Source organism: Nomascus leucogenys, chromosome 8 (assembly GCF_006542625.1).
Source record: "Nomascus leucogenys isolate Asia chromosome 8, Asia_NLE_v1, whole genome shotgun sequence".
Classification (NCBI taxonomy): Eukaryota; Metazoa; Chordata; class Mammalia; order Primates; family Hylobatidae; genus Nomascus; species Nomascus leucogenys.
Window position 1 is genome coordinate 42,810,396 of NC_044388.1, and position 13,929 is coordinate 42,824,324.

A 13,929-nucleotide genomic window follows, 5' to 3' on the forward strand; every position below is an offset into this window, starting at 1 on the left:
CAGGCCTCATGCTAGCAAAAGCAGCCTGACCCCATCCAAGGATGTAAATCTCCCTCCACTTGATGCCTGGCCACAAGTTGCTGGAGAAATGACCAGATTGTCAGATTCTATCTGACAATCTGCAGATGGAATCCATAGCCCCAGTACAAGTCTAAACACTGCAAAGGAGTGTGACAGCTGGCGCACAGGCATGTCCAGCAAGACTCAAGCAGTATGAGCTTCTGGACAATGTTCAAGGACAAGTCTACACACCAGGGGCCCCACCTCCAACATCATCATTCTCCCCTGCCTAGCACTGACTGGCCAATTTTATCCAGCAATGTTGGGAGAATATCCAGAGATGGGGAGAGGAGGGCCTCTTATTTGTCAAGCAAGACTTCCTCCTCCACTAAGAGCCACAAAGTTGAGTCTTTGCCAAGAAATCTTGCACACCTCAGGCACCAGAGATCTCCCCCTCCCCTGGTTGAAAGGGAGAAAGTCATCTTTGGTATGAAAACATCCTGAGAAATAAAACCTGGGCTCCTGGAGAAAAGAGAGCAGCACAGACCAGGTCCAATTCACAGGGAACACCCATATGTGGAAATCCACCGAGGTCCTCCTTGGGGCAGATGGAATTTTATAACTCTAGGGCCCCTGAACCAAGACAACGCATTGCACACTACATCACAAGCATGCAAAACATCTGTGATTTACCGAGCATCCCATAAATCATCCTGGACAATAGTCTTGGCTCATGGAGCTTAAATAGAAACTCACAAAATGATCTAATGATTTCCATAGAAATTTTCTTTACATAGGAAACCTGCCTGATAAGATTCATAAAAATGGAAATAAGAGAAAACTGCATCAACAGGCTCAAATTTGTAACTCCAGTTTTACTTTAAGAGGATAATACAGATTTTTGTAGCTGGGGAAGAGGAGTGGGAAGGTAGAGGTTGTGGAAAGGCTGGGAAACATCAGAATATATTTATGACACAAGACATTTGACCAACACAAGCAATGCTTTGTGCCTGTGCCTCCAGACACACACACACACACACACACACACACACCCATGTAAGGCACTGAACAAAACTGGTTCCTGATGACCACAGGACCTTATGAATCCGCCACTGGATTATAGCATAGAGGGGACAAATGCCCCCTGCCCTGAACCTGGCCACAGCCAGCCCATCCCCCTGTGGGCCCTCTGTCCAAGTCCTGCGGGGAGCGTAGCTTTGCTACTCAATGGCAACTGGATTTCAAGAGTTTCAGGAAGGGTGGGGGAGCAAGATATCAAAGGCTCAAGCTCACTCCCCTTCATCCAGACAGACTTTTCATTTTTTGTCTGATGACGATTAGGAAGAAAAGAGTGAGGATTAGGCCTAATTTACTGCCTCTGTCAAAAGCCAGCGCAGAGTAGAAGGGAAAGGAGTAAGTGGATTATGAAAAGAAAACAAACAGAGAGAAAGGGGGCCAAGAATGAACTGCATTCAGTGATATTTATTTATCTGATTACAAAAGGAAAAGAAGGGATCTCTTCTAATGGTTCACCTTTTTATGAACGCTGGAGCTCCCAAAACCCTGACGAAGTCCTTCTGACACTGCTGTGAGGTAGATCGGAGCCATTCCATGGCTAAAGTGAGAGAGGCCAGTGCTTGAGAGCAGTAATAAGGGAACCAGAGACAAAACCCCAAATCTTGGTTTTTTCTACCCTGCTGCTCTCAGCCTGGGCCACAGAGACTGGAGAACACTAAGGTCTCATCAGGGTTTGGGTGGCAGAAGGAATGGAACTGGAGGAGCTCTCTTTGCCCTAAGCACTCACTGACCACACAAGCAAGCCAGGTGATGGGTGCTCCTACCAAAGCCAGCCGGCTGCTCCAGGGCAGCTGGGCACTACCACTGAGGGAGGAGTGAAGTTCAAGGCTGGGGTTTAGAAAACATCTCTCAGACAGAGAGCAAGAGGATGGTGAAAACCCACTTGGTAAGGATCCCTCCTTGGGTCACATGGCCCAGTCGTCAGGTTCTGGAGGGTAGAGTGTCACAGCCGGGGAATCCCACGGGACTCATTCTGAACAAAGGCTAGAGGCTTTCCACAGGTTCTGATCAACAGAGTTGTTGCTTCTTGTCCTTCAGGCCTAAGAAACTCCCCAAGAAGCCCTGGAAAAAAAGTGGAGATAATAGACCCTGGGGTGAAAGGAGCAACAGGAGCACTGAGGGGAATGACAGAGATCAGAGACCCTGGAACACATATTTAGTTACACAAAAACGCCAGGGCACCACCCAGCCACACACGCCCCACGCCATCCCTACTCCAACCCAGCCCAGGGAGCGGGAGGGCACACATCTACACTCACAGGCTCCTCACTCACAGCTGTACGCCATACCGGAAGTGGATTCTCACCTCCACAGCTGTCAAACCTTTGAGAAAACCCAGGACTGAGGCCGAGGGCTTGGGGGCGTGGGGGCACTAGCCCTGCCTTCAAGTCCGAGCCAGGTCTAGTGATGGCAAGAAATTGGGGGAGGGGGGCAAAGAACTGAGCTGGAAAACCAAAACTAGAGCCGACCCGGCGCCCTGGCTCAGGCCTGTAATCCTAACGCTTTGGAAGGCTGAGACAGAAGGATCATTTGAGGCCAGAAGTTCAAGACAAGCCTGGGCAACATAGCAAGACCCCATCTCTACAAGAAATTTTAAAAATAGCTGGGATTGGTGGGGCTCGCCTGTAGTCCCAGATACTTAGGAGGCTGAGGTGGGAGGATCGCTTGAGCCCAGGAGCCAGGAGTTCAAGACTGCAATGAGCTGAGATCGTGCCACTGCATTCCAGCATGGGCGACAGAGACGAGACCCTGTCTCTATTAAAAAAAAAAAAAAAATCCCTAAAGCCGACCGGTGGGGCGAGAGTACTCGGGACACCGCAGCGCTTTCCGGTGGCGCACCTTGGGTCTTTGGGTGAGGAACGACAGCCCGCTCGCCCTCCTTTGCTTCTACCCTAGTGACTGGATCCGGAAAGAAAAGGACCCTGGGTCCCATTTTGGTTCGCTACTACTCATTCCCTTTTCTCTCCAAGCAAAACCATCCCACCTTCTCCTAGTAAACTCCACACTCAAAAAGTAGACCCACGGAGACATCGCATGCTTCCCGACCCTGAGCCGCCGGTCCCTCTGCCCGGGTTACCTACCCGTCGAGCCGTTGGCAAAGCCTGGGCTGCGCGGGGCTGGTCCGGGCTGCAGGAGCGCCCGAGGGGACGAGGGCCGGGCGGGCGGCGGCGCAGGGCTGCCGAGGCAGGCGACGGCCGCAGCGGCACAGAAGGCGGCGGAAGGCGCTGCGAAAGTCCGGGCTGCGGCAGTAGATGAGCGGGTTGAAGGCAGAATTGGCATAACCTAGCCAGTTCAGGGCAAGGAAAGCCGGGCCCGGGACTAGAGAGGGGCTCCCCAGGGCGCGCAGCACGTTGGCCAGAAAGAAGGGCAACCAGCAGAGAGTGAAGGTGCCCATGATGAGACCCAAGGTGCACAGGGCCCGGTGTTCCCGGAGAGGCAGGAGGCGCGCTGGCCGCCGGCCGCAGGCGGGCACCCCTTCGGACGGAGCGCAAGTCCCCACCGGGGCCGGGGCCAGAGAGCGCGACGGCACCGGCGGAGACTCCTCGGGCGGAAAGCGGCCCAGCTCCCCGCGCAGCAAGCGCAGCTGGCGCGTAGCCACCACGAAAACCCGCGCGTAGACGAAGAGCATCACGAGAAGAGGAAGGTAGAAGGAGACGGAGGAGGACAGCAGCACGTAGGGCATGTTGGAGGCGAAGGCACAGCAGCGCGGGTTGGAGTGGCAGCGCTGTGCCTCGGCGTCGGCCCCTACGCGCCACCACTGGCTCATGATGGGCGCAAACGACACCGCGGCCGACACGACCCACACCAGGACCACGGCTGTCCGGGCGCGGCGCTTGGTGACCAGTGCGCCGTAACGCAGCGGGTTCGTCACGGCCAGGTAGCGGTCCACGGCCAGGGCGCACAGCGTTTCGATGCTGGCGGTCACACACAGCACGTCCACCGAGGTCCACAGCTCGCAGCCAGTGGCGCCCAACGGCCAGTGGCCAGTCAGCGCCAAGGTGGCCGCCGGCGGCACCACCAGGAGTCCCATCACCAGGTCGGCTGTGGCCAGCGAAGTCACGAACACGTTGGTCATGGTCTGGAGTCTCGGAGTCCGGGCGATGGCCACGATGACCAGCAGGTTGCCTCCCACGGTGGCCAGCACCGCCAGCGCCAGCAGCGCCCCGGCCAGGGCCGCCGCCCACGGCACCCCTGGCAGCCCACTGGTGTTGGCGGTATTGGGCGCCAGGGTTGGGAGGTCCGGCCATGGGGCAACAGAACTGTTCTCGTGAGGCCACGGAGCCATCCCCGGGTCGCGCGTGTGGCGGTAGGGAAAGAAGGAAGGACGGGGTCTCCCAAATCACCTGGCTCAGGGGAGGGGGCAGCAAGGCGTGAGAGCGACTTCCCCAGCCTGGGCCATCCTCCCTAGCTGTCCCAGCCAGAGCGCTCAGCCTCCCCCCACCCCCACTCCCTCGGTGCCACCGATCTTGGGGGAGGAGTAGCGACGCTTAAAGGGGCAGCGGCCAATAGTCTGGAGGGGCCTCTGGAGCGGAATTGGTGAGTGGGGAGGATGGCCAATGGGATGCTCCACGTTTCCTTTAGCTAAACCTGGAGGAAGGGACACCGTGGCTCCTCTGCCACCATCTGTCCACCCCTGCTGTGGCCAGTCTCCTGTACTCAGCATAGCACTCCCTGGGCACTGGCTTCCTGGAGCCCTGCACCTCCTTTCCCAGAAGGTCCCACAGCAAGGCAGGGGAATGAGAGAGGAGAGTGCTCCCATCCCCACCCTTTAGGTATCAGAGGCAAAGGTAACCCGCTGGAGTCAAGCAAAGGATTCACAGGAGCCCCGCATCCACTTGGGTGGCCTCCCCTAAGGTATTTTAAATTAAGTAATAGGGCTCAGCCAGTATCTCCTCTCCCAAGACCTCAGCTTGGTGAGATCTGTCCCCTTTCCCTTCTATTTCAGTTACCTTCTCTTTCCTTCCAGCTTTTTGTTTTTGTTTTTTTAATATTTTCAGATACTGAGGAAATTTACCATATTTCAGGTCTCTCTCTCTCTCTCTCTGTCTCTCTCTCTCTATTTTTCCCAGGCTGGCTTTGAACTCTTGGGCTCAAGCCACCCTCCTGTCCCAGCCTCCTGAGTAGTTGGAATTGCAGGCGTGAACCACTAGCAGGCCTAGGAGTCTTTTTCATTGCTAGCTCTGGATTTGCGTTTGGATTTGGCACTATGTAGTCTGGGATGCTGAAGAATTTCAATTTCTCCATCTTCCTTACTCTGCGCTGCCCCTTCCATGCACCTTTCCACCTAGAAATTTTCTAGATAGACCCTTCTCTTAAAATCTTTTATAAAGACATATTAAAAATGGATGAATCAACAGGTGGGCGCGGTGGCTCATGCCTGTAATCCCAGCACTTTGGGAGGTCGAGGTGGGCAGATCACCTGAGGTCAGGAGTTCGAGACCAGCCTGAACAACAAGGAGAAGCCCTGTCTCTACTAAAAATACAAAAAAAAAAAAAAAAAAAAAAAAAATAGCCAGGCGTGGTGGCGCATCCCTGTAATCCCAGCTACTCGAGAGGCTGAGGCAGGAGAATCTCTTGAACCTGGGAGGCAGAGGTTGCAGTGAGCTGAGATCACACCATGGTACTCCAGCCTTGGCAACAAGAGCAAAACTCTGTATCGAAAAAAAAAAAAAAAGGATGAATCAAGAGGCTGAGAGGAGAGGATCACTTGAGCCCAGGAGTTCAAGGTTACAGTGATCCGTGATCATGCTACTGCACTCCAGCTTGGATGACGGCAAGAAGCAAGACCCTATTAAAAAAAAAAAAAAAGGGTAAATGGGTGACTGGGTATGAGGCATGTCCACCATCCCACCCAACTATGCACAACTCTTCCATTGCCATCTCCCCAATGGTAAGTGTTAGGTCCACTTCCTTTAGGTTTTTTGTTTGTTTGTTTACTTTTGAGATGAAATTTTGCTCTTGTTGCCCAGGCTGGAGTGCAATGGCACAATCTCAGCTCACTGCAACCTCCACTTCCCAGGTTCAAGCAATTCTTCTGCCTCAGCCTCCCAAGCCTCCCAGCCTCCCAAGTAGCTGGGATGAGCATGTGCCACCAAGCCCAGCTAATTTTTGTATTTTTAGTAGAGATGGGGTTTCACCATGTTGGCCAGGCTGGTCTCAAACTCCTGACCTCAGAAGATCCACCCGCCTAGGCCTCCCAAATTGCTGGGATTACAGGCCTGAGCCACCGTGTCCGGACTTCCTTAAGGATTTCATTCATTAACTTTTAAAAACTAGAAGGCGTTGAGTTGAGGAAATCATGCGTTCATCTTTGAGCGTGTGCGGTGGCAGGCCTGGTGTTTCACAGCCTCTGAAGTCTCTTAGGCGGTTCTACCAGAGGCTTCCCTCTTCCTCTTCCCTTCTCCCTGCCCTCACTCAAGACTTGCAAGGCTTCCTTTTTCAAGCCCCTGCTCTCCCAATTTCTAAACCAATTCCTCTCAGATTGCGTATGGGGAGGGGGCGCTGGAAAATAAAGCCCCAGGGTTCAAGTGGAGGGGCAGGAAGATGTGACACCTTATTAGGGCCTATCAGGACCTGATTCTTGAGTTGTCATGCTTCCTCCTCTGAAACAATGGGACAAAGGGGGAAAAAATTATCATGGAAAAAGCCTCCAGGGCTATGCCCTGGCAGGTCTCTGAACAGCTCCACATTTCAAAAGTACACTTTATAGTCACTGGTATGAACAATCCCTCTAGGAGGCTGAGCTGGGGGCTGGGAGTTAGGAAGGTTGCAGGGGAATTCAGAACCTAAAATTATTCCCAAGGAAAAAGAACCAGCCTCATCTCCCAGGGACCCAGCTGCTCACCCATGAGCAGGGTTTGTCTTGGGCTCCCAAGCAAGTGACTTCCATGCCCATGAAGAACCCCAAGCAGGCCTTTGGATCCATGGAAATCCATGGGGGTGAAAGTGAAGAGGCAGCCTCTGGCCCCTTCCAACTCTTACTGCCCCCACTCAAGTCGTGACGGAGTGGTACAGGCCCCACTGGGCGTAGAGTCTTGGCTGTGGCTTCCTGTTGACCATCAAGGCGGTCACTCCCAAGTAGGGTTTTGCAACACCCCAGAGTGTTGTTGCCAGTTATCTCAAAGGGATATCATAAGACTCCCAAAAAGTAATCTCTAAAATCAATGCATGCCATTCAGCAATTTTTTTCCACGACATCAGCATTGGAGGGGGAAGGGAAAGGGGTGCCAGGAAGTGAAGCAACCTCAAGGATGTCAGTGCCTTAGGGGTGGCCTTGTAATTTGGAAGAAATGTGTAAAAATGTTTAACATTTTTAAAAAAAGACAGGATTTCTCAAACCACCTGAGTGTGCCTGACTTTGGGGAATGATTAGGCCAATAACCAAACGACACTGTAAGAAGAGAAATTTCTGACTCCCATTAGGGAAGGTTTTATGAGCAAACCCATCAATGTTGAGACACCTGGCTTCTTCTTCCTCTGCCAACCCCTCCCTGCTCTCATTCCTCAGTCTGGTTTTCCCCCACCCAAGCAGATGGCAGAAGGAAGGGCTCCCTCTTTTGCCACCTTAGTCTATAGACTATTGGGTCTTTTTTGTGATTTTGTGTTTTATAACTTAATTTTTTGAATAGATTATACGTGCACATTATTCAACCATCAAAATATACCAAATGCATATAATAGAGACTTGCCTTCATCCCAGTTTTCATTTCCCTAGTGGGTAACTACCATTAGTCTCTGGTTTATCCCTCGGCTCATATTTTATATAGATACAAGTCAATACAAATATATATATTCTTTTATCCTTTCTTTTCTATACAAATAGCAGTCATATAAACCCACTGTTCTGCACCTTGCTTATTTTAACTTGACTGTGTATCTGTGATCCTTCCAGATAGATATACAAAAGTGTCTCGTTTTCTTTTTCTTTCTTTTTTTTTTTTTTTGAGACAGAGTCTTGCTTTGTCACCCAGGCTGGAGTGCAGTGGTGCAATCTCGGCTCACTGCAACCTCCACTTCCCAGGTTCAAGCCATTCTCCTGCCTCAGCCTCCCAATACCTGGGACTACAGGCGCGTGCCACCACACCTGGCTAATTTTCGTAGTTTTAGTAGAGACGGGGTTTTGCAATGTTGGCCAGGCTGGTCTCAAACTCCTGACCTCTGATGATCCACCCACCTGGGTCTCCCAAAGTGCTAGGATTACAGGTATGAGCCACCGTGTGCAGCCAAAAGCATCTCATTTTCAGTATCCCATTGTATGGTTATATGATTGTCTATGAAACCAGTCAGCTACTGATAGACATCGAGCTTACTTCTTATCTTTACTAACAGATGATGTTGCAACGAATAACTTAAACACATGTCATTTCACCTGTATGTGAGTATATTCTACAAATAGATTTTGCTATGTTATAAGGTCTATGCATTTGCAAATTTGAAAAATACTGCCAAATGGTCTTCCCTGGGGATGTACCCAATTATACTCTCACCTTCATTTTTGATGGTCAGCAGAGGGGTGGAGACAAGTGGCCTACTGCTCTGGGAAGTCATCCTAATGACTGGCCCAAGGGGAATTAGTACTGCCTGGGCCGGAGAGGTCATCCAACTCGGGATAGAAGTGTACATTGCCCAGAGAGAGCACTGTGCTGGCCCTCAGCCCCCAGATGACCTTCGTTCTGTGTCCTTGGAAGCAGGCAGCGTCTGTGGGCCTCTGAATGCACTGAGTTCAGGCCCCCAGGCTGCCATTTACGTGTTGGTGCTCGGGGGTTATGTGCCAGGGAGAATAGTGCTCTGTGATTTAGCATATGTGTCTGGCAGAGCCAGAAGTGGCAGCAGCTGCCTGATGGGCAGAAGTTCTAACAACAGGGAAGAGCACTCTCTCCTGTGAACATCATGATTGGGTGCATGTATGTGTGTGTCTGTGTGTGTTCATGTGACATGGACTCAAGAAGCCAAAAAGAGTTCAGGTGATAGCAGCCTTATACCCTGTATAAGCCTACACGCGTAACAGGTGGTTCTATTCTAATATTCACAATCCACCCCTCTGGCTTTAAAGTTCTTGGAATGGAGCAAAAACTAGGTGGAAGTTTTTGCTGCCCCTTTACCCTGTCTCTCCTCTCCATTGCCCACAGCAACCATCCATTCATTTTTATGAAATCATGTGTGTATATGTGGCCTCTGAGCAGCTGGTTTGGTGTTTGCTGTTTCTCCTTTCATCACAAATAGTCTAGGGGCATAGGGTGGAGGTGGCAGAGCATAAGCGCTAAAAACGGTCTTAACGATCAAACCCAGCACCAACAGTTTACAGAATTGAAAACCTGAGGCCCAGGCTGGGTGCAGTGGCTCACGCCTATAATCCCAGCACTTTGGGAGGCCGAGGCAGGAAGATCACTTGAAGTCAGGAGTTCGAGACCAGCTTGGCCAACATGGCGAATCCCTGTCTCTACAAAACTACAAATATTAGCCAGGCGTGGTGGTGCGGTGGTGGGTGCCTATAATCCCAGCTACTTAGGAGGTGGAGACTTGAGAATCGCTTGAATCTGGGAGGCAGAGGATGCACTGAGCCGAGATCAGGCCACTGCACTCCAGGCTAGGTGGCAGAGCGAGACTCTGACTCAAAAAATAAAAAATAAAAATAAAAATAATTAAAAATTAAAAAGAAAAGAAAACCTGAGGCCCAGAGAGGAAACGGAGGCTTGTCCATTATAACACAGTAAAGTTTGTTTCTTTTTTTTTTCTTCATCTTGTGGAAAGTGTGCAGTAAAGGTTCATTTCTAACAGGTACACAGGCATCCAAGGAGCTGGCCTCTTTTCTAGAACAACTCCCTTCACTCCCAGCCAGGCTGTGGCTGGTGCCACCTTCCAGTCTGTCCTCTCCAGGCCCCCACCATGGCAATGGCCCACCATCTAACCAGAGGGCAGAGAGATAAAAACTGTCAGAACTGAAAAGAAGCCCCTGAGCTAAGACTTTCCTTGTATTCTGTAATGTGGCACAGCCAACTCTGCACACACCTGATTTGTTTCCCAAGGTCAGATCCAGAGGACTTGAAGGGGAGACAGAAGGGATCTCCTTTATGGGGAAACCAAAGGCATTCTGGTGCCTAAGGGCTGTCCTGGAATGAAAGCCTTATGCCTGGGGAGACAGGGGTGGACAGGGAGTGTGTTCTAGCAGTGCCTTCTCTTTTAACTCCAGGTCATAAATGGAAGAAGGGACCAAGAAATGTTTCTTTCTCTCCTGAGGTAGGAAGAGAAATCCTTCTTCCAGTTTCTGAATAATATTGAACTTTTGCAAGTGGCACGAAGGAAGGAAGGAAGGAAGGAAGGGAGGGAGGGAAGGGAAGGGAAGGGAAGGAAAGAAAAGAAGAAAAGAAGGGAAGGGAAGGAAAGAAAAGAAAAGAAAGAAAAGAATGAAAGAGAGAGAAAGGAAGGAAGGAAGGAAGGAAGGAAGGAAGGAAGGAAGGAAGGAAGGTCATTGAGATCCCTGACTATTGGAGAAGCTGCTCCCCAGAGGCTGGGAGAGGTCACGAGTCCCACCTGCAACCCAGGCCCAAATGCTCAGGCTTCCTTCCAGGAGGTAGGAGAAGGATCAAGCCAGAGGGGGAAAGAGAAAGCAGTGACGCAGGATTTTTTTTTTCTTTGAGACAGAGTTTCACTTTTGTTGCCCAGGCTGGAGTGCAATGATGCCATCTCGGCTCACTGCAACCTCTGCCTCCCAGGTTCAAGCGATTCTCCTGCCTCAGCCTCCTGAGTAGCTGGGATTACAGGTCCGTGCCACCATGCCTGGCTAATTTTTGTATTTTTAGTAGAGATGGGGTTTCACCATGTTGGCCAGGCTGGTCTCGAACTCCTGACCTCAGGAGATCCACCTGCTTCGGCCTCCCAAAGTGCTGGGATTACAGGTGTGAGCCACCATGCCCAGCCAATGCAGGATTTTTCTTGCCACTTTGCCAACCAGGGAGACCTCCAGGCCAGCAACAACCCCTCTCCCCACCACTACCCCTTGTGTTATAGATTGCACCTGCAATCAGCAGTTCCCAAGCTCCTATCCTGCATCCAAGAAGAATGAGGTTATGCTGACAATTAGAAGGGTGAGGATGGGTGGAGAAGGATTTTGTTGAGCAATGGAACAGCTCTCAGTGGAGAGGGGATGTGGGCAGGGGGGCTCGTTCTCCACCCCTGCAGTCAGGTGGTTTCTGTCTCAGTGTGGCTGGGTCTGGGGCTTTTATGGACTCAAAATGGGGATTGCGTGCTGATTGGTTTGTGAGTATGCAATAAAGATTAAAGCGAAGACACCACTCAAAGGTGGGGCATGGACAGTGTAGAAAACCAATTAGGAAAGGGTAGGTGAATGTAAAATAGGTGAAGGGTGGGGATCAATAAGAGGAAAGCACACCAAGACAGGTTCTCGATCCGGTCCGTGGATTTGACTTGTAGCTTGGCTTTCAGGCTTTAAAATGTGTTCGGCTTGGAGGTGAGGTTTCACCAGGGGCCTGCCCCTATCTGCCTAGGCATTTGTCTGCCTCCAGCCGCTATTAGCAGGAGGGGTTGCCCACCAACCCAGTGATAAGTTTCTAGCATCGCCTTTCGAGTCACCCCTAGACGCTGCTTTGGCTGGCTTCTTTGCATCCGCCCAGGCTGAAGTTTAGTGGCGTGATCTCGGCTCACTGCAACCTCTGCCTCCCAGGTTCAAGCAATTCCCCTGCCTCAGCCTTCTGAGTAGCTGGGACTACAGGCGCACACCACTATGCCCAGCTAATATTTGTATTCTTAGTAGAGGCAGGGTTTCACCATGTTGGCCAGGCTGGCCTCAAACCGCTGACCACAAGTGATCTGCCCACCTCAGCCTCCCAAAGTGTATTTATTTATTTTATAGACAAGGTGTTGCTCTGTCACCCAGGCTGGAGTACAGTGGTTCAATTAGAGTTCACTGCAGCCTTGAATTCCCAGGCTCAAGTGGTCCTCCCTCCTCAGCCTCCTAAGTAGCTGGGGCTATAGGTACCCCCCACCATGCTTACTATTTTCTTTTATGTTTTGTAGAGCTGGGGTCTCACTCTCTTGCTCAGGCTGGTCTTGAACTCCTGGCGTCAAGTGATCCTCCCACCTCAGCTTCCCAAAGTGCTGAGATTACAGGTGAGAGCCACCCACTTTCTTTGATGGAAGGAGGCAGCACAGAGGAGGGCAGATCCTCCATGCTGCTTGGTCCATGATCTCCTCTCCCTTCCTTCCCCAGGAGGGAAAGCTCAGACAAGGCTGGAACCTGTCTGCCTCCCAAAGAAGCTGGTACTAGAGCTAAAACACACTCTGATCCCTTCCCTCCTATCAACCACATCTTTCCCCTGGGAAGCAAGTGCTGGGGAAAGAGCAGCTGGTGCTGGGAGGGAAAGAAGACAGGACACTGAGGATGGCTCCTCCCCAGTGGGGAAGCCAGTGCTGGGTTTTATCAAACGCCTTTAATTAAGAAAGGAGTGAGGAGCTTTCCTGGCTGCAAAGAGGAGGGAAGCGGAGCCCTCCACGCCCTGGCACATGGCTGAGGGCCCCTCAAGAAAGCATCAAGAGAATGGTCAGGATCCAGATGCCAGTGGGAGAGGGTGTGGTGGGAGAAAAGAGAAGTGTTTCCTGTTTTTGAAGAAGTCATGGATGGGAAAAATGCTACTTTTTTTTTTCAATCCCAAGAGGTGGCAGGGCATCTTGCTTTCCAGTCAGGATCAGATTCTCTTCCCCGCCATGATAAATTGAAAATGGGCCGGCTGGGCGTGGTGGCTCATGCCTGTAATCCCAGCACTTTGGGAGGCCAAGACGGAGGATCACAAGGTCAGGAGTTTGAGACCAACCTGGTCAAAACAGTGAAACTCCATCTCTACTAAAAATACAGAAAAAATCAGCCAGGTGTGGTGGCAGGCGCCTGTAATCCCAGCTACTTGGGAGGCTGAGGCAGAAGAATCACTGGAACCCAGGAGGTGGAGCTTGCAGTGAGCTGAGATTGTGCCACTGCACTCCAGCCTGGGCAACAGTGTGAGACTCCATCTCAAAAAAGAAGAAAAGAAAAGAAAAGGAAAAAGAAAAGAAAATGGGCCAAGCGTGGTGGCTCACATCTGCAATCTCAGCACTTTGAGAAGCCAAGGAGAGAAAATCACTTGAGGCCAAGAGTTTGAGACCAGCCTGGACAACATAGCAAGACCCCACCTCTGCAAAAAGAATATAAAATAAATAGCCAGGCACGGTGGCATGCACCTGTAATCCTAGCTACCTGGGAGGCTGAGATGGGAGGATTGCTTGGGCCCAGGAGTTGTAGGTTACAGTGAGCTATGATGGCACTGCTGCACTCCAGCCTGGGCAGAAGACTGAGACCTTGTCTCTAAAATAAATCAATAAATAGGGGAGGAGGAGAAGCCACTCAGCCTAAGTCATCACAGGACAACCTGGCTGGTAGGGCTGCAGCACCCTGGGGCATCCAGCCTTTCCTTCACTCTTCACACTTTTTCCAAGCCCCTACTTGTCCTTGGCTAGTCTCCACCTTCTGTGTGCTAATGGAGAGGTGACTAGGACCCATCCCTGCCCCTGGGTAGGGAGCTCCCAGCCCCATGGAAAAAGTTGAGTTTTTACTTTGTTCCCCCAAAGGAGTCTTGCCAGTCCTGTGGGAGAGGCAGCTTTCAGCATAGATATTGGTAGGGTGGCTTTATCCCATCATAGAGAGGGGAAGGAAAGCAAGTAAAGGCATCTCCTGGGGAGACAAAGCTGACATATTTAATTTTTTTTTTTTGAGACAGAGTTTCATTCTGTTGCCCAGACTGGAGTGCAGTGGTGCGGCCTCAGCACACTGCAGCCTCCACTTCCTGGGTTCAAGCGATTCTCCTG

At 51.2% G+C, this 13,929-nt stretch overlaps 1 protein-coding gene across 1 annotated transcript; it reads right to left on the reverse strand.

Moving 5' to 3' along the window:
- Positions 1 to 1,738: 1,738 nt before the first annotated feature.
- ADRB3 (adrenoceptor beta 3) lies at positions 1,739 to 4,504 on the reverse strand. Its single transcript, XM_030817108.1, has 2 exons — positions 3,159 to 4,504; positions 1,739 to 2,139 (listed from the first exon to the last, which is right to left on the reverse strand). Exons 1-2 carry the CDS (start codon positions 4,361 to 4,363, stop codon positions 2,118 to 2,120), a joined length of 1,227 nt encoding a protein of 408 aa, XP_030672968.1. The 5' UTR covers positions 4,364 to 4,504; the 3' UTR covers positions 1,739 to 2,117.
- Between the last annotated feature and the right edge of the window lie 9,425 nt (positions 4,505 to 13,929).

Excerpts from the sequence above, each read along its gene's own strand:
- ADRB3 (XM_030817108.1), bottom strand. The coding sequence starts at position 4,363 with ATGGCTCCGTGGCCTCACGAGAACAGTTCTGTTGCCCCATGGCCGGAC. Across the intron at positions 2,140-3,158 it reads CTTTGCCAACGGCTCGACGG|GGCTTCTTGGGGAGTTTCTT; the intron begins GTAGGTAACCCG and ends CTTTTTTTCCAG.